General features: G+C 40.3%; 2 protein-coding genes and 1 long non-coding RNA gene across 9 annotated transcripts in view; 2 read left to right on the top strand and 1 right to left on the bottom strand.

The window, feature by feature from the left end:
* Positions 1-457: 457 nt before the first annotated feature.
* NADSYN1 (NAD synthetase 1) lies at positions 458-14,353 on the top strand. 2 transcript variants are annotated; one of them, XR_011729535.1, is made up of 21 exons: positions 458-737; positions 875-935; positions 1,326-1,442; positions 2,295-2,348; positions 2,736-2,825; positions 3,620-3,671; positions 4,443-4,531; positions 4,824-4,941; positions 5,647-5,778; positions 6,531-6,605; positions 6,778-6,902; positions 7,036-7,084; positions 7,645-7,747; positions 8,357-8,525; positions 8,882-9,017; positions 9,689-9,795; positions 10,033-10,164; positions 10,613-10,711; positions 11,457-11,585; positions 12,273-12,449; positions 13,836-14,353. XR_011729535.1 is itself a non-coding variant. In XM_071762423.1 (21 exons), the coding sequence occupies exons 1-21, from the start codon at positions 476-478 to the stop codon at positions 13,887-13,889; spliced, it is 2,301 nt and encodes a 766-aa protein (XP_071618524.1). In that variant the 5' UTR covers positions 465-475; the 3' UTR covers positions 13,890-14,353. The 2 variants fall into 2 exon arrangements, 1 of the variants encoding a protein (XP_071618524.1); XM_071762423.1 differs by having other exon boundaries at positions 465-737; positions 10,613-10,682.
* LOC139804807 (uncharacterized) lies at positions 1,437-16,532 on the bottom strand. 3 transcript variants are annotated; one of them, XR_011729540.1, is made up of 4 exons: positions 15,205-16,532; positions 11,847-11,975; positions 3,158-3,334; positions 1,437-1,640 (listed from the first exon to the last, which is right to left on the bottom strand). It is a non-coding gene; the product is annotated as an uncharacterized lncRNA (long non-coding RNA). The 3 variants fall into 3 exon arrangements; XR_011729541.1 differs by lacking the exons at positions 1,437-1,640; positions 3,158-3,334 and adding an exon at positions 4,839-4,927 and having other exon boundaries at positions 15,205-15,833; XR_011729539.1 differs by lacking the exons at positions 1,437-1,640; positions 3,158-3,334 and having other exon boundaries at positions 11,667-11,975.
* Positions 16,519-18,016, top strand: part of TPCN2 (two pore segment channel 2) — a 56,764-nt gene continuing 55,266 nt past the window's right edge. For 3 of the 4 annotated variants that reach the window (XR_011729536.1, XM_071762427.1, XM_071762426.1), the window contains exon 1: positions 16,519-16,947. Coding sequence is in view for 3 of the 4 variants with exons in the window: in XM_071762427.1 (XP_071618528.1) it covers positions 16,845-16,947 (103 nt within the window). In the remaining variant the exon portion in view is untranslated. The remainder of the gene's footprint in view (positions 16,948-18,016) is intronic. The other variant, XM_071762425.1, reaches the window with a different exon arrangement.

Genomic DNA, 18,016 nt, shown 5'->3' with positions numbered 1-18,016 from the left:
CGGGATGAGCAGCTGGTGGCAGCAGTGGCCTCAGGAGTGGTGGGTTCAGCCACCCCGAAGGAACGACTGCTAGAAAAAATGAAGGCTTTGAAAGAAAGGGAACGTCCAAGGAGCCAGTTTGATACAGAATAAATTCCTAATCCCCCCGGCAAGGAGGCTCATGACAGCCCAAGATGTGAGAGACAAGAGACAAGAGGCAAGAGACTCGGCTCCAAGTCCCTGTGGGGTTGGCACCCTGAGAGCTGCCTTGGTGATGCAGAAACTCGAATAACCTTGAGTCGTGCTCCCGTTACCTCGCATTCTGAACTTGTTCTGAGGGAAGAAGCGGCAGAGTTGAGAAAAAAACAAAACAAAACAAAACAAACAAACAAACAAAAAAACACAAAAAAAAAAAAAAAAAAAAAGAAAAGAAAAAGGCTGTATTCGCATTACTGTGGACTCGGGGGCTGCAGAGTGTCAGGAGGAGGGTGGGAGGATGCAGCAGGACAAGCAGCAGCTCCCGGCACATCCAGCACTCGCTGAGCTCCAGAGGCGGGAATTCCACGGCCCCCCCGCCCAGGGGAGGCCCTCGCCCCCCGGTCAGCCACTGGCGGGCGGCGGGAGGAGCGGCCCGGGCAGCCCCGGAAGCGGCGGGGGAGGTGACGGAACCGCCATGGGCCGGGCTGTGACTGTGGCCACCTGCGCCCTCAACCAGTGGGCCCTGGATTTTGAAGGCAACCTCCAGAGGATTTTCCGAAGTGAGTGGGGCGGTGCCGGTGCCGGTGCCGGCAGCAGCGGGTTGGGCTTGCGGGATGCGGTGCGGTTCCCGGCTGGGCAGGGGTAGGGTGGGGTGGGCCTGAAAGCCCGGACGGTGTTTAATCCAATCTTTTCCCAGGTATTGATATCGCGAAGAGCAAAGGAGCCCGGTACCGGCTTGGTCCAGAGCTGGAAATCTGGTAAGAAGGCTTTGTGGTTCTGTTTGGCGTGTTCCTTGTTAATTAATGAGAGCAATCAGGTCGCTGATGCCCAAAGCGCTCAGCATGGGATGTCGGTGCAAAGAGGAGCAGGTTTTTGTAGGTTTTCTTGGAAACGTGACTGGAACTGGTAATTTTTTACCGACTTCACAGAAGCTGTAGCACATGGCATTCTGCCTAGGCCCAGGCTGCTGTTCTGGAGAGGAATATCATAGCAACAACACCAAATTTTCAGCTTTGATGGGGTGATGTTGGCAGTGCTGCTGCTGCATGTTCTGTATGATTTGCCAGTGTGGGTGAGATTTTTCTTGTCTGAGGTAGCTTTGGTGCTCATCTGTCTGAATTCTGTATTTCTTCTGTTTTCATATGCAGTGGTTATGGCTGCTCAGATCACTATTATGAGTCTGACACGCTCCTGCATTCGTTCCAAGTTCTGGCAAAGCTTTTGGAGTCTCCATCTACACAAGATATTATCTGTGATGTGGGAATGTAAGTTATTTTTGTGTTCTTCTGACAAGGGGGTAGGTCTGTAAGGAGCTCTGCCTTTGCTGTGCATCTGGATAGTGAGGACTCTGGGCCAAACTTCTCAAAACACATCTTAGGAACTGCACTACTCTTAATTACCTTAAGTAGGACTGCAACATGCAAAACGCTTCCTTAAAGATAATCCTTTCTGGTGGTTGAGCCCTTCAGGAAAAGAAATTGGAAAATTACAGTTGTTTGGAACACTAATAGGTGGGGCCTATTGCCATGGGTAAGATTTTGTGTGTTATGTGTAACACAAAAGGCTTTATAAATCGACTCTCTTTGAGGACTGTCAGGGATAACATAATTTGTTTTGCCTTGCAGACATCTTTAAGCAGCATGAATGGGTATGTCAAAATCACTGAAACTGTTATAAGGTACATGTTGACAGTGAACAGTGATAACTGTGAAATTGACATCTCTACACCTACTTGTTAGTATTGATATAAAGGCATAAAGCTAGCTGTATTTTGATTTAGCCTGCTAGTAGTACAGGAGCTCGTGTTTAATTAAAGAAGTCAGCCCCATCCAGGGGTATTCTCCTGGTCTGCTTGTGTTTCTCAGGCATGCCAGTGATCTGGCAGTAGCTGGTGTATCTGAGACTGGCAGAATGGTCAGTAACTCTGATTTTTGCAAGCAACTATTTGAATTAAAAGAAGATAAACTTGATGTATTGCTTTGATTAATTCTCTTCAGTGATACATTGTAGAATTGTTGTCATAAAAATAGTTTTCGTGCAGTGAAGTTGATTCTGCAGCTTTTTAGAGTTCCATTAACAAGCTTAGCCCTTGGTAATGTTGCTTCTTATTCTCACAGGCCTGTTCTGCACAGAAATGTTCGATACAACTGTCGAGTGATCTTTTTAAATAAGTGAGTAGTTCTTTATGCATTTTGTGAGACAATAAATTAGGGTATCCTTTCAGAGACCAGTTTGGCCTTCAAGAAAGATTCTTCAGTGCTACGTAAAGTGATGGAGTTGTTTTCATGCCTACTAAACTTCAAAGAGACAACTGATGTTTTTCATTATTTCTTTTTCTTTTCTGAACTTGTAGAAAGTAAATTTCCACTGCTTTATGAAAGACTCCAGAGAAAACCCTTAACACTGCAAGCAAGCTTTAAAATTATTGTATGCTGGAGTTGTTTAACGTACCTCATAACAGAAAAAGTTCATTGGGATTAATCAGTGTTCCTACTTAGTTTTGTTTGCCTGTACAGCAAGTCTTAACTCACCCTTTCTGTTTTGTTTTATGTTTTAAGAAAAATTCTTCTGATCAGACCAAAAATCTCACTGGCAAATGCAGGAAACTACAGGGAACTTAGGTGGTTTACCCCATGGAATAGAGCAAGGTAAGCTGGCTACCATTAAAATTGTGTTTCAAAATACAACTTGCCTTTTCAGTCACAGCAGGACTGAAATCTCTATAGCAATCCATCAGTGCTGCTACAGGGTAAGCAGCAAGACAGAGTTAGATAAATAATTGAATTAAATTAAAAAGTTTATTAAGTACAATCAAACTCTGAATTGCTGAGCTAGTAGGAAAAATGTGTTTCAGTGTATCTGGAAGCAGGGTCTGCTTTCTAAATATCTACTTTTCATCTGCGTGCTGTTCAATATTAATCTGAATGAAATGGATGAGCTCTCAGAATTTTAACTCCTGCAGAGGATAAAAGCTTCATACCTCATGATGCTGCAAAATACACTTGATGCTCATCTCTGCTGCTGTGAACTCATCCTGTAGTCAGAGAATGGTTCTAGCTTGGTGGTCTCAGTAAATTGCACCTTAGACAGCCCCTGAGCATTTGTCCTCTTAACTCCAGTAATTCCAGTTGTGTTCTGAGTTACTCATGTAGTAACACTGCAAAAAGATAAACATTCATTTGGTATTGCTCATGCATGTTGTGTTAGGTCTGGTTTATAGCTAGATTGGAGTATTCTTTACCATGCATTTCTGAAGCAAAGTGGGATGTTTATGATCATATTTCTGATTAATTTCACCAAAAGTTTGAAGGTCTTTTTTTTTTTTTTTAAATATACACAGCCCTGTACATCTGAAACACAATTTCTTTAATCATTGTGGGGATTAGAATCAGTTTGTATGGTATGATTTACATAATGGTGTATTTATGACCCATAAATACAGGCAAGTGGAGGAGTATTTTCTGCCTGAGGTAATTCAGGAAGTGACTGGACAGGTAAGTTTTTTAAGGATTTTTTTCTTTTAAAATTTAGCACATTCCAGATTCAGCAATTTAAGTGAATAGAATTTGTGGCATGAAACCATAATAGACCAAATTCTGTTGTCAGTCATGTTGGAGATTCATAGGTTTCAGTGGTAGTTTTCAGTTACATTAAATAAGAGCATAATTTAACATTGTTTATGTTTGTATTTTACAACATAAAAAGTGAACTTTAAATTTCCTTGAGTTATTTATATATTCAGGACCTTGTCCTGAATATATAAATAGGTCCTTGAGCTATTTATATATTCAGGTTGTCTTATTTTGCACAGTTCTGGTACTGAGTTTATTTGTGCTGGAGACTAGAAATGAGTATGTGAGAGAAAAAAAAAAAGGAAATGAAATTTAACCTTTTTGATTCAAAAGGGACAAAAATGTAGGTTATTTGCTGCTGAAGTGTAAGCTTGGCTCCTAGCAAAAACCAGCCCCTGCTTTAAGGATTGTTTTAATTCAAAAGCAGCTGTCCTGTGGCAAAGTATTGTATCCAAATGCTACTGAAATTTCAACTCAAAATTTCTGTACTTTCCAGAGATTTGCACTTTAGAGCTGATTTTTTGCTTGCCCTTAGTATAAAATGAAGGAAGGTGTGATGTGGTTGATACTGTGTCTCTCATTCCACATAAGTATTAAATTTTTATAGTTTTTTAAATATTTCTAGGTAACTTTTTGAATTGAACAGATTCTTGGAAGTACATGTGTGTAAGAGTGTTCTTGTTTTTTTCTCAGGAAACTGTTCCTTTTGGTGATGCAGTGCTAGCAACCAAAGATACCTGCCTAGGGGCAGAAATCTGTGAAGAGCTCTGGGCACCCAACAGGTAGAGAAGAAGAAATGAAATAAAAAGTAAACTAAAACTTAAACTGGAACTGCCTAAAATAAATGTTTGGAAAAATCTGCTAATTGTTATTCTTCCAGGTAGTGTGTCTTTCAGAAAGTGCCAGTAAGCTAAGATATAATTAAATTAATAAATATACCATGGGAAAGATTTCAGTAGGCTAGATGCAGAATGACAAAGATGTTTCTGTTTCTCAGTGATTTCAAATGATACCTGCAGGATTTCCAGCAAAGTATTGCCAGTTGAATTTTTTTTCTGCCTCTTGCTTTGACAGCCCTCATATTGAAATGGGACTTGATGGTGTGGAAATTTTCACAAACTCTTCAGGGAGTCACCATGTGCTCCGGAAAGCTCACACCCGGGTGGATTTGGTGAACTCTGCCACAGCAAAGGTATATAAGAAAAAAATAATGTCAGAACAGCCTCCTGTCCTGTGACAGGACACAGGATTTCTGTCAGCTCTCTGGTCAGTGGAGCAGTGGACTAGAAGAGAGGCCATTTGGTATTTGCATGGGAGTAGAGGAGATCCAGACCTACCTGTGTGGGGAGAAGCCCCAGAAGGAACTGTGTATGGGAGCTGTTATTATATAGTTTTGCACTGGCATTCCTGCTGTATAATCTGTCCTTCACAGAGCTAACTCCCAGCCCTGGAGACTTATGCTCCAAAAATGTATCTTATATACAACTGCTTTGTCACTGTCATTTAACAGGCTTTGGTTCTATTTAGCAGTATCAGCTCTGTCCTCAGATACCCAAACACAGCTTTTGTCATCATCTTTCTCCTTTTCTCAGTCTCAAGTTGAACTTATAATTTCAATTTAGAAGCAAAGCCCTCTCTGTTTTGCCTAAGTGAATTACTCTTTTTTTCAATAACAGAAAACTCCTGTCTTCCAACAGTGTGAAAAGGATAGAGCTCACTTATTACATTTAATTAGTGATTATTTGTTTCTGTTGTTTGTATCACGTGCAAATGACAAGAGTCTTAGCCTTGAGATATTCACAATCTAGAAACAGAAGGACAGGAACAGAGAAATAACATTTTGTCTTCTCTCAAGTGCTCTATTCTGAAAAGTATTTTTTTGGTCTTTTCCTCCCAGAATGGTGGGATCTACATTTTAGCTAACCAGAAGGGCTGTGATGGTGATCGTCTGTATTACGATGGCTGTGCCATGATTTCCATGAACGGAGAAACAATTGCACAAGGATCCCAGTTCTCCCTTGATGATGTGGTAATGCAGTCAACCTATAGCTGCTACTTATAACAGAAATTAGTATGGCTTCATCTAAGCTCAGCACTTCCCAGGCATTCCAGATATTAGGTCCATGTCTCTAGACTAAAAAGAGATATTTTTTACTATGCTATTCAACCAGATCCAGGTTTTTTCCAAGTTAAGTTGCACAGACCCTATATGTGGTAGCTTTCTTGCTTTAGTGAGTGAGAAAGAGTTGTCAAAGTGACAAAATATATTGAAAGTGTTTGCATGTGCAATCACCATGTTTAGGAGAGACCCTGTTAATTTGTATTCCCTTATCTAAGAAAATAAGGACATGGTTGGCAGTGTTCTAATTATGATCTCATCTGTTAAACAAAAGGTTCTGTAGGTTGAGCTTTACTTGAAAAAGTCCTTTCTCAGTAGGTTTACCACCAAAGCTCTTAGTTTCCTCACATTCTGTGCCAAATTAATCTCTTTCCCCAGTGTGAATCTTGTCTTTGCCACAACTGATGGTCAATCTGTTGTTCACCCATCTGACAAGCACTATAAATTTGTGGTTTATGAGTGTCCTTGTGCATTCAGTGACACAAGTCAGCTGTGCTCTCTTTGTAATCTGAGTCAGAAATGACTTGGGGAAAGAGCTTAAAAATCCAGATTGAAAAATGCTGCATGCATTCTTCTTCCCCAGCTTTTTCTTTCTTGCCCAAACCTGCCAAAACATTGTTTAGCAGTCTGTGTAGAATCTGATGTTGAAAGCCTTTCCACAGGAGGTGCTGGTTGCCACTCTGGACTTGGAGGATGTTCGAAGTTACAGAGCAGAGATTTCATCTCGTAACTTAGCGGTGAGAATTCCTTACAGAGGTTGTGTTTGCAAACTCTGCCAAAATTGAATAGTTATTATGGAATTTAGAAAGTAGTAGCATGTCTTAATTTTCTATATATTCTGTAGGTCTTTTATAGGTATATGCTACATTAAAAATGATGTCTTCCCAATTCTTCTGCCCTGTTGCTTAGGCAAGTAAGGTGAATCCTTATCCAAGGGTAAAAGTGAATTTTGCTCTCTCATATTCTGATGATGTGGCTGTACCTACTTGTATGCCAATCCAGTGGAGACATCATAGTCCTGAGGAGGAGATCAGGTAAGCACATATTGGATCTGTTGCTTGAAAACTATTTTGGTATGTAAAAAGGGGGGTTAAAATCATGTGTTGACATGCTTAAGTCATAAGACTTTCATAACACTTTTGGAATAAGCATGTTCTGTAATTTCAGCCTGGGTCCTGCGTGTTGGCTTTGGGACTATCTGAGGCGCAGCAAACAGGTAAGAACAGCTGGTTTTGCTGTTTGCCTTGGACAAGGACAGTGCAGATTGCTATCCCATGCTGCTGTTAATGCAAAGTCATATTAGTCCAAGGTGCAAGGTTTGAGTTTTTCCCTCATTCAGACTTAAAATCTCTATGTAAAGTGTGACTTCAGTACACTCTTCAGACCTTTCCTTAGGAATCGTGCTTTCTTTGAAAGCAGCACTCAAGGTTACCTAACAACCTTTCTTTTTCCTTGAAACACTTTTTTTCCATAAGGGAAACTGACAGGCTGGCAATTAAACAAATTACAATATTTAAATGGCATAATAGACATGTTTAAAACAAGCAGTGAAATTAATTTCTTCTAGCCAAAAGATTTACACCGACTACTTGTTTGAGTGTCCATTCAAGAAGAGAGTTAAGAGGATTTACTAGGTCTAGTTTGTTTGGTTTTTTCCCCAGTAGACTATAAGTAGAGTCTAACAATCCATATGTCGTTCCTATACAAGAATCATATTGCTGAATGATACAAGATATTCCAATTTTGCTATTTGGAACTTCTTGGTCTGTTTTCAAGGCAGGATTTCTCCTCCCTCTAAGTGGTGGAATTGACAGCTCTGCTACAGCTTGTATAGTGTATTCCATGTGTCACCAGGTTTGCCTGGCAGTCAAGAATGGAAGTAAGTAGATATGGTGGTTATGGACAAATTAAAATGAGCTGGGTGCCAGACTGGACTCTTGCCCAGTTGCTTTGATGGAATCCTTTGTATATCTTCAGAAATGTGGGTACAAATTCCAGGTTCTTTGACTTTGCTTAATAGTTTTCATTTTGGGTTTAGGAATTAGATTTAGAACTCAAACTAGTTTCTGTCTAGAGTGTTGTTCAAGATGGTGGCTGATGTAGTTTGGGGATTTCAGTTATTATGAGAATTTTCTCCTATTAAATTCAGCACTACAAAACATGAGTAGGCATGGATCAGGCTCTTAAGTTGGCTTTAAGCAGACTATATGCATTTAGCTAAATCTTTGTACATACTGAACCATATTTTCTATGAATTTTTTTAAGGCATGGAACAAAAGGATTTAATAGTTCCATCTTCAAAGTTGGAAGCAAAATCAGTAATTCTTTTATTTGATATATGAAAATATGTTTGCAGAGTTAAATGATCTTATCTCTGAGAGACAGTGCAAAGCTCCATTGGAATACAAGATACTTGAATACCCTGGACAGCAGGAGTGCAACAATTTCCACTCTTGTTCTATTTTTTTTTTCTTTGCTTTGTCCTCAGATGCAGATGTGCTGGCTGATGTGCACAAGATTGTGCATGATGAGACCTACATCCCTGAGGATCCTCGGGAATTTTGCAAGAGGATCTTTACCACTTGCTATATGGCCAGTGAGAACTCCTCCCAGGATACTTGCAACAGGGCTAAACTTCTGGCTGAGCAAATAGGCAGGTACAAATTGAGAAGTGATGGAGAAAAAAAAAATCATGTTCTGGCAAAGGCTTTCATAGAAAGCTTTCAAACTGTAAAACAGGAAAAAATAAGAGGAATGGTAGGTGTGTTACAGAGGAGTATAACAGACATGGTTATTTAAGGGTGTAAATATGAGGCAAACTTAGAAGCATTTGGTGAAGGACATAGAAATTTGGAAACAGATTCCATAAAGTGTTATTCTTCATACCAGATCTGAAATAGTAGCAGACTTTAAGACGTTTGGTGGGTGTTGGGGTTTTTTTCCACTTTTTTTAGTGCTGCTTTATATAGTCAGATCATGCAAGTTGAGTCACTTCTGCTTGAATTCTTCTCAGCTATCACATCAATCTGAACATAGATGCAGCTGTGAAAGCCATTGTGGGGATTTTCAGCATGGTGACAGGTCGTACTCCCTGTTTTGCTGTCCATGGAGGGAGCAGCAGAGAAAACCTGGCACTCCAGAACGTGCAGGTGTGTTTCATGTAGGCTGAACCAGGTTCAGGCCCTTTGTTTTATTTTTGAAATAGTATGAAATAGTAAAATAGCAAGGGAGGTTTGGCTTGCATTGCTGTGAAAAACTGAACTAGTGGTGTGTCCCTGAAGATTCCTGGGCATCCAGTAGGTGGTGATGGTCTGCAGGAGAAATCTGCAATCTTATATAATACAGGAGAAGAGCAAGATACCTTTTGTTTGTGTTTCTTACAAGATGGTCAGGAGGAAATAGTAGATGCCTGTATCTCGTCAATAGGATTAGTGTTTAGAAAAGTATCCCAACAGAAGGGTGCCAGGTCAGGAGGATGAGCAGCAAAATATTCTATTAGACAGGTCTGAGTCCAGTAGGGTTGTGGCAGATCAAGACTCAAAAGTATTGCTGATGTATACTAGACTTCCCTCTGGTGAATGTCAGCAGCCTTTAAAGGCTCTGTGTGAGATGTCAAGCTTTCTCATTACAATTCCTACATGTCCCCCATTTAAGAAGGTAGAAAATAATTATTAATTTTTTTTTTTTTTTTGCATCAGAATATATTTAATTTTCAGTAGGCTTATAAAATGCTGCTCAAGTTCACATTTCTCGTTAAGCATTTTCATTGGTAAATTATTCTGCTTTGTAATTTTGCTTTATTTTTCATTTTGCTTTCCAGGCTAGAGTAAGAATGGTCCTTGCCTACTTGTTTGCTCAGCTGACACTTTGGACCCGAGGGATGCCAGGGGGACTTCTGGTGCTAGGATCAGCCAATGTGGATGAAAGGTTGGTGAAAGTTAGGAATGTAAAACCAGGTGAACTGGGAAGAGGTTGCTGCTATAGGATGACCCTATTGCAGCTCTACACCTGTTTGCTCATTGCTTATAAATTTGTTAACAGTGTGCAGTCTGTTTCTCTCTGTCTTTATACAACATGTATGTTCTAGGTAGTATAAACTATAATGTATTATACTAATGTTACATCCTTCTTTACTATTCCTATATAAAATTTCCTCTTGCTCAGTCTCCGAGGGTATTTGACAAAGTATGATTGCTCCAGTGCTGATATCAACCCCATTGGTGGAATCAGCAAGACTGATTTGAAGAACTTCATACAATATTGCATTGAAAATTTTCAGCTCACAGCCCTCAGAAGGTGAGTAGTGAAGCAGTGACACTTGATGGCTATTGTGAGCTTCCTGGCTGGGTTTTCTCTGCCAACAGAGCTAAGCTGCAGGAACAGTGTGGATGCTTATAAAGAAAAGTCTTCTGCACATCCTTCTGTTTTTAAAGGGTTTTATAAAACCCTTGACAATGTAACTGTCTGGGTGCTGAAAATGATACCAGTCTGAAGAGCTATTCTATGCAAATATTTGTGTTGTTAATTCCACTGAAGGAACTGTTTGAAACAAGTGTTTTATGGTTTAGGTTTAAACTTGGAACAGCTTGCAAGTACCACTTCTGTAGAGTTCTCTGGTCACTTAGCATCTTATGCCCTGAAATTTTTTTGAATGAAGCATTTGATTTTTCAACAAACCAGACTGTTAACAATATGCATGAGACTGCTTAGACTTCATGTTCTTCTTTATAAATTTTCTTTACAGTATTATGTCAGCTCCCCCCACTGCAGAGTTAGAGCCCCTGGTGGATGGACAAGTGGCTCAAACTGATGAGGTAATGGGCAGTGACTTTAAAATTCTCTGGTAAGCCTTATCCCAAAATTTGTTTTTTTGTCCAGTAACTATTGTTAGCTCTTGTATGTATCCATGCTTAATGACAAGCATGTTGTGAACATCTTTAAGCCACTGACAAGGTATTAGTATCCCACACCAGCCTTTATGTATGATGACAACAGTTTGCAAAACAGCAAATTAACTTTTATGGAACGTTTTTATATTTTGGGCACTTAGAAGGATGGGTGGTCTGACATTCAGTTTGTTTAAAAGTTTCTTAATAGAAAAAAACAGTCAATCAGGGCCTTACTGCTATTAAAAATGATTGGTAGCAAAGTTTTGTCTTTGTTATCCACTTGGTAGGAGAGGACTGGCAAGCCTAACCACAACCTCTGAGGCCTGTTGGATGTTTAACTGTATGTTAGCATAAATAGTTTTATGGTAAAACAAAGAGTTCCTGAATTAGATTGAGTGATATATACTTACTGATATATACTACAATTAAGCTACTAAGTTTAAACTCTTAAATTTTCACCAGCCAACTCAAATATATTCATGAAAGAATTTCAAATCCCCTGTTTTGGAGAGATTCCATGGTTTTTTTTTTTCTTCTGCTCATATTATTATCTGTTAGTCTTTTTATCATTGGCTATTTCATTTTGGTGTTTCTTTGATTAAACTGGGTTATTGTAATTGCTCCATAAAACTCATAGAACTATGAATTATAATTTGCATAGTCAGGTTTTTCAGTGACTTTCTCCTTGTGTGTTTTCAGGCAGATATGGGGATGACATATGCAGAGCTCTCAATCTATGGCAAATTAAGAAAAATTGCAAAGGCTGGACCTTACAGTATGTTCTGTAAGCTGATTAATATGTGGAAGGAAATTTGTACTCCAAGAGAGGTAATACACACACACACACAAAAAAAAGTCATGTAATGTCTTTGCCAAAATAGATTATGTTTGGAGAAAGATTGAATAGAGTTCCTTTTAACTGAAATGGAGAGTTTAATTATTCCATGCTTAGAGGTTATTCTACAGCTGTAGCAGAATAAGCTGGGAAAAGTGGTATGCATCTCTTAAATTACTGGAGCTTGTTGTCTGTGTTGCAGATTGTTAGGAAAGTAATTGGGTCATTTGAAAACAATTACTTAAGAACTGTACCTTCAGGGGAAAATTATTCTCTGAAATACACCTGGAAGCCTTTGGTTATGTATTGGCTCTTAGTTTGAAAGACTGTCTACACTGAAGAGGTACCTGCTTTGCTGCTCTGCAGTTCTTCCTTTCTTGTGCCTAAAAGAAAAAAGTTCATGTTAGCATCTGAATTTCAGAGACTAGTGCTTACCTTTGGGTTCCTTACAAGACACTTTGTTATTAGTAAATGTTAGATGAAGAGCCTGAGGTGGTGTCTGAAAATGGTCTTAAGTGCCTCTTATAGGTAGGGACATCCCCAGTGGTTCATAGCAGTAGTGTTAGATAATTTCTGCAAATGTTAATGGAAGAAAATGGATGTGTAGAGCTCTAGAACACACTCCCCTTTCATATTAAGAATTGTATTTGGATTAAAAGCTATATTTTTTTGTACACCAGGTGGCATCAAAGGTTAAGCATTTCTTCAGGATGTATTCCATTAACAGACATAAAATGACCACCCTGACTCCTTCCTATCATGCTGAAAACTACAGTCCAGATGACAACCGATTTGACCTGAGGCCTTTCCTTTATAACACCACATGGTCCTGGCAATTCAGGTGTATAGATAAACAGGTAAATGCCCCCTGCTTCTTCTGTAGTTTTATGTTTAAAACCCTTGCAATGGGACAAGCCCAGTTCCAATGAATATCCAGCAACAGACAGATAGCATTTAGGATAATAGTATTAACACAGAAATAACTCTGACTGTTGTTTTCACATGACTGTGAGGCTATAAGAATTCTCTGGTTTCAGTGTAGGCTGGGTTTTTTTTTTGTTTGTTTTTGTTTTTTTCATTGTTAAGCATAGCTTGTGGCATTGCTAGGAAAGCAAGAATAAAAAGAAAATAAGGAAAATATATGTACTGAGGCCAGAAACAAATAGGTGTATCCATACTCATGAAGTCTTGCACTAATATGGAGAACAAGCTTAAGTGTTTCAGTTTCAGTTCAGGACCTCTCTGAAGGGATCTGTTTAATTGCAGGATTAAGCCTTGACCTACATCAGTGTGGGAAAAGGCAGTAAGAGGCAGCAATTAATTATGAATGCTTCTCCCACCCACTTCTCTGATACCTTTTTTGAACCTCAAGTCCGTTGACTTGAAAATTCTTTGCTCAAATATAGCAACAGTAATGGTGCAGTGCTTAGGTTGGGCACTGTGAGGTTTGGAGGAGCTCAAACAACCATCAGGAGTGTTCTTAGCTTTTTGTAGTTTTTAGTCACACCTTCAGTGTTATTTTAATGCTTTTTTTTTTTTTTTATTGCAAAAGTGCTGGGCTGAAAAATGTTAGCACCTTGATGTTTTTTCTGCCAGAGATTCTACACCTCAGTTGCTTTTAAGAAGATGTTTATATATGTAGTAAAATATTAATTCCCTCATCTGTAAAATGCCAGACATGCTGTAATAGGGTTTTATTACCTTGAAACCTGGGATAAAAACTGCCACGTGCAAATCTGGTAGGCTTGTATGGTGGGTTTTTTCCCATAGGTTTGAACTTTTTCCCACTGAAGTCCAGGACAAAAGTTCTTTTGGCCTCAGTGAGAGTTGGGTAAAATATTTTTGTAGGGTCTGGACCAAAATGTAATTATTTTATGCTTACAGTAAACGTGGTTGAGATATTTTAATAATCCAGAATATTGTTACTCTCTTTAACTAGGTTTGTATGTAATAGCAGTTGTGATGTGCAAGGCTACAGGTCATTGCAACTCTTTCCTGAAAACTGGAAGTCAAGTTTAGGGAAAAATCTGTTATTTAAACAGGGTTTAGAGGGTGGATGGGAAGAGTTTGACTTTCTCTTTTGACTGCACCTAGCAGTTCAGATGTCTCCCAGAGCATATCCCTCTGTCAGTTCCTGATAAATCTGAGCTTTACACTGTTTTTTGATGAAGGTCTTGAAAATACAAGAGACATTAAATGCAAACTTATTTTGACTGTTGAATCAGTTTCCTTTTTACTTGCAGGTATCCAAGCTAGAAAAGAAGGAAGGAATTTCTCTAGTTGAAGACGTGGACTGATTTAGATATCTTGTTAACTGTGGTAATTAATTTGCTAAGGAGAATGTTCAAAACTGGATTATGCTGTGATGATAAGAAGAAATGAACCAAACAATTGTTGAGGTGAACATTGGAATTTGTAATTGAGTCCTTTTTTTATTTTTTTGATTCACTTTGTGGTTTGTTCCCAATATAGTTAAGCTGTAGTTTGGCTAAGGAATCATTTATTAAGGATTGTCTTCTACTTGAGTTAATTACCCTTAATTGAAAATATTTGGATAAGCCCATCAATCACAAACAAATACAGTGTAGTGTTTTGTGAAAGTGTGTACTCATACAGATATTGAGTTTGGTTCTAATAATTGGGGATATAATTTTTGAGTAAGATCCAGCTGAATGTATAAAATTTTAACAGTTCTGGCATGTGCTGTTGAGGAGAAAAACTCATTTTACTTTGCAATAAACTTGTGATTTTATAATGCTAATTGACTCTGTTCTTACTTTACGTGTTTTTAACTATCTAGCACTGGCTGTGCAGGCTGGTCCAGTGTTTTCAATAGCCACATAAAGTCTAATTCAGCAAGAAATTGGAAGAATGTCTAAATTGAAGCAGATGGGTAATCTCCTTGTTAGCAGGATCTGCAATAGAGCTCAGCTTCTTGTTTTGCATCTATTTTCTCTGTAAGTTGTGATCATTAACTTTAAAATCTCTGACTTTAATTTTTTTAGAGAGGAGTAATACCTACTTCAGGATGTTCAGAGACTGTTTATTTTCTTGCTTTCCAAGACCCTCAGCTGTATTTTAATGATTTTGAATAAAGCTGGCATGGTGTCTTTTCCCTTCTAGCATTTTTGATGTGTAAGTGTAATTTGGTTTACCTGAAATAAGAAATATCTTGTGGTGCATTGCATCTTGAATTGAGGAGAACACAATTATGGTATCCATAGTCCAGTGCTGTGGAACAATAAAAAAGGTACAGGGATAGTTGTGCTCCTTCACTTGAGTCCCTTGTTTGCTTGTTCATTTAATGTTTGGCCCTTTCTGTTGCTTTTTAAAAATTTAATTTGAAAGGCAAATTTTAATAGGGGAAACTAGAAATGCATTTCTGAGGTTCTGGGCAAACAATACTGTAACTGTGACAGCAGGGGAGATCAGACCAAGTCAGACTTTTGTTAAGATGTTTGTACATTTTGCTAATGGAAAATGTCTGCTAAAGGGTGTGTTCTCCACATTTGTTTTTCATGAAAAACAATTGATTCACTCAGAATTAAAGATGCTGCATTGTTTTTGGTGGCTTTATTATATAGTATTTGTTTAAATACATAGCTAACTTACCTTAGTGGATGTTGCTCATGCTAAGGGTATTTATATTTGTCTGACAGAAAATCCCAGCTCAGATTTGCCTTCCTCCAGCAGTTGGGGTCTTAAACTTCCCATTTCACCCCAAGTGAGAGGATGAATTTTAAACAGAGCTTCAGGAATCCATTGTATATTTGAAGGATTTTTTTTTCCTTCCTGAAGTTATTGATTCTCTTTCCTGACAATCACAGAAGGGTAAAGAAGGAAACATTTCATTTTGTTCAAAGAAAAAAATAATAGCAAAATGGTTACATACATTCCCTGTTACTAAAATTCCCTGAAATTTCAGACTTGGCAAAAGGACACTCGTGTTTCTTAGCAATTACATTTTATTTCATAGAATAATTTCCTGCTACTGCAGAATACAGATGGCACCAGTGCTCCCCTGCTTTCCTTTCACTGTACCTTTTCCATCTGCTGTCTCTTGTTCAACTGTTATTACCAATAACTCCAACTCTATCACTGCTGTCTGCTGAGAATGGGAAATTAGTGTCCAGCTGCTGACGTTCAGTTTTTATTACTGATGACTATTATGGAATAGGCAATGTCATGGAGTTTTCCTTTTTATCTTAGGCCCCCCAAAAAGGCTGGCAATTGCCCTGATGTATTTAGAAGTCAGTGTAAAACTGTGACCCATGAGTTTGTGCAGCTGAAGGCAAAAACCATCCCATTGCCAATTGAAGAGTATAGGATGGACCTACTTTTATTGCTTAGGTTGGAATACCAACCATGGGCTTGATCCACTTTCCTGTTTGTCCTTCTGCACCCAGGATGTGGCAGGGAATACTCCAGAGCTGTCCAGTTATCCCAACATGAACCCTGTTGAAGTTTCTTACAAAATGGAGCAGTGAAAAACCGTATTAAGGGAAGGGAGGGGGGAGTAGCAGAAGTGAAGCAGCTTTCCACAGCCAAAGTGGCATAAACTAATCTCCTGGTTGCTTCTGGGACGCCTGGGTGGTTAAATACAATTTAAATACCTCCTGTTCGGGCTGTCAATGATTACTCCAGAAGGTGAATACAAGCAGGAAGCGGTCATTGATAACCTCGCTATGATTTTATTGAGAAATCCTCAGCTCAGCCCCACACAGCCTCAGTGCTGTTCCGCAGCTCCCCCTGAGGCAGCGACCATTGGGAGGAGAACCCAGAGGTCCCAAAGCCGCAACTCCTCAGGAGGGGATTTATTTTTAAAAACTGGAAACGACCTCCGGTATCCTGTTTTGAAGTTCAGGTGAAGAACCAAAGCGTTTCACCAGAGATTTTCCCTCACGTCTTCTCATTATTACCTGAGTCCTCAGCCGCCGGACGTTGCCGGGGCGAAGGGCGCTGCCCTCTTTGCTTGCACACCGATCCTCGGTCTGGACCCAACCCCGGTTCCCGGCGGGAAGCACCGTGCGGGAAGCGGCGGGAGGAGCCCCGCACACTCCCAGTTCCCGGCGGGCAACACCGTGCGGGAAGCAGCAGGAGGAGCCCTGCGCCCTCCCGCCTCCCGCCGCCGGTCACGTGCGGAGGGCGGGCGAGCGGGCGGGCGCAGTTCCCCCCCTCAGCTCCACCCCCGGTCCCGTCCTGTCCCGTCCCGTCCCGGCAGCGCCACGGAGGGTGCTCGGTGGTCGCTGTCGATGGAGGTGGGAGTCGGCGCTGAGGCGGAGCCTTTGTTGCCCCGGCGAAGGGGACAGGGGCTGTGGCTCTCCGGGAGCGATGCCCGCTCCGCCGCAGAGGACGGTGAGTGCTGTGAGGCGGGCGGTGGGGAGGCTGAGGGTGCCTGAGGCGGGCGCCGGGCACCCTCGCTTTTCCCTCCGAGCTTCCCCTCTCCCAGTCGGGCGGGTGGACCACCGGAGGAGACCGGAGGAGAAGGAAAATCCCCGGGTTGCTGAGGGGTTGGGGCTCGGCTCGGGGTCTGATTCCCTGCCGGCATTTCGGTAGCGGCCGCTCCGGGCAGCTCCTCCTGCGGCGGCTCTGTGGGCTGCAGGAACACGCTGAGCCTTGCACTTGATCTTACTTTATATCTTTTTCTCAGTTTTATTTTTTATGGTGTCTGTCAAGATGTGGTTTTTTTTGCTTTTTTAAAAATTTTATTCTCAGTACACGTTGGAGGTCTGACTTCTCAATTCCCTCTGGAAAGGTTCCTTCGGAGACCTCAGGTTCTCTGTTCTCAGGGTACCGCATCCCTGAAGCGAACCTTCTCTTGTCGCCAGTTTGTTCCGTGTCAAAAGTGCAGCGGGGTCTGAGAAATCCTGCACTCCCAAAGCGAGCAGTGCTTTAATCATCACTCCTGACTAAGTGTCACTTGCTGTGACTAAGAGTTGCAAAATAAATTGGATATCCTTGGTAGTGTGTATGGAAAATGTAGAGTTCTTGTTGGTTTTGGTTTGTTTTGGTTTTTCCTTAAAAAAAAAAAAAAAAAAAAAAGCAACCCCGAAATTGCTAAAGTAGACATTTCTTAGTAATTCCTCTGTTTTATATTAAGAGCAGTTGCTCATATTCTGCCCTTTCAAAACAGTGGGATTAAGGCAAGGTTTTGTGCTGTGTGTTCCAGGATGCTACAGCTTTTGCTGTCCTTGCCATCCTTTTCACTAATACTGTTCCTTTAAACAACTTAAACAACTTTATTTTTATCTCCCTGGTGTGTCATGTCTTCAGAAAGATAAGATCTTGCATGTGCCCAGCTCCTCTCTTGCTTATGCTCAATATTTCTTGCACCATGATTCATGTAAGAATCAGGACAAAACCGTGTTGTTATTTATGCTGAGATAAACGGTGACATTTAAAAACTGTGTTGCAAATCTTTGTA

Source organism: Heliangelus exortis, chromosome 18 (genome assembly GCF_036169615.1).
Source record: "Heliangelus exortis chromosome 18, bHelExo1.hap1, whole genome shotgun sequence".
Classification (NCBI taxonomy): domain Eukaryota; kingdom Metazoa; phylum Chordata; class Aves; order Apodiformes; family Trochilidae; genus Heliangelus; species Heliangelus exortis.
Note: the sequence above shows the minus strand (reverse complement) of the source record. Positions and strands in the feature narration are given on the sequence as shown.

Excerpts from the sequence above, each read along its gene's own strand:
- NADSYN1 (XM_071762423.1), top strand. The coding sequence starts at position 476 with ATGCAGCAGGACAAGCAGCAGCTCCCGGCACATCCAGCACTCGCTGAG. Across the intron at positions 9,796-10,032 it reads TCAGCCAATGTGGATGAAAG|TCTCCGAGGGTATTTGACAA; the intron begins GTTGGTGAAAGT and ends CCTCTTGCTCAG. Across the intron at positions 12,450-13,835 it reads TCAGGTGTATAGATAAACAG|GTATCCAAGCTAGAAAAGAA; the intron begins GTAAATGCCCCC and ends TTTTACTTGCAG.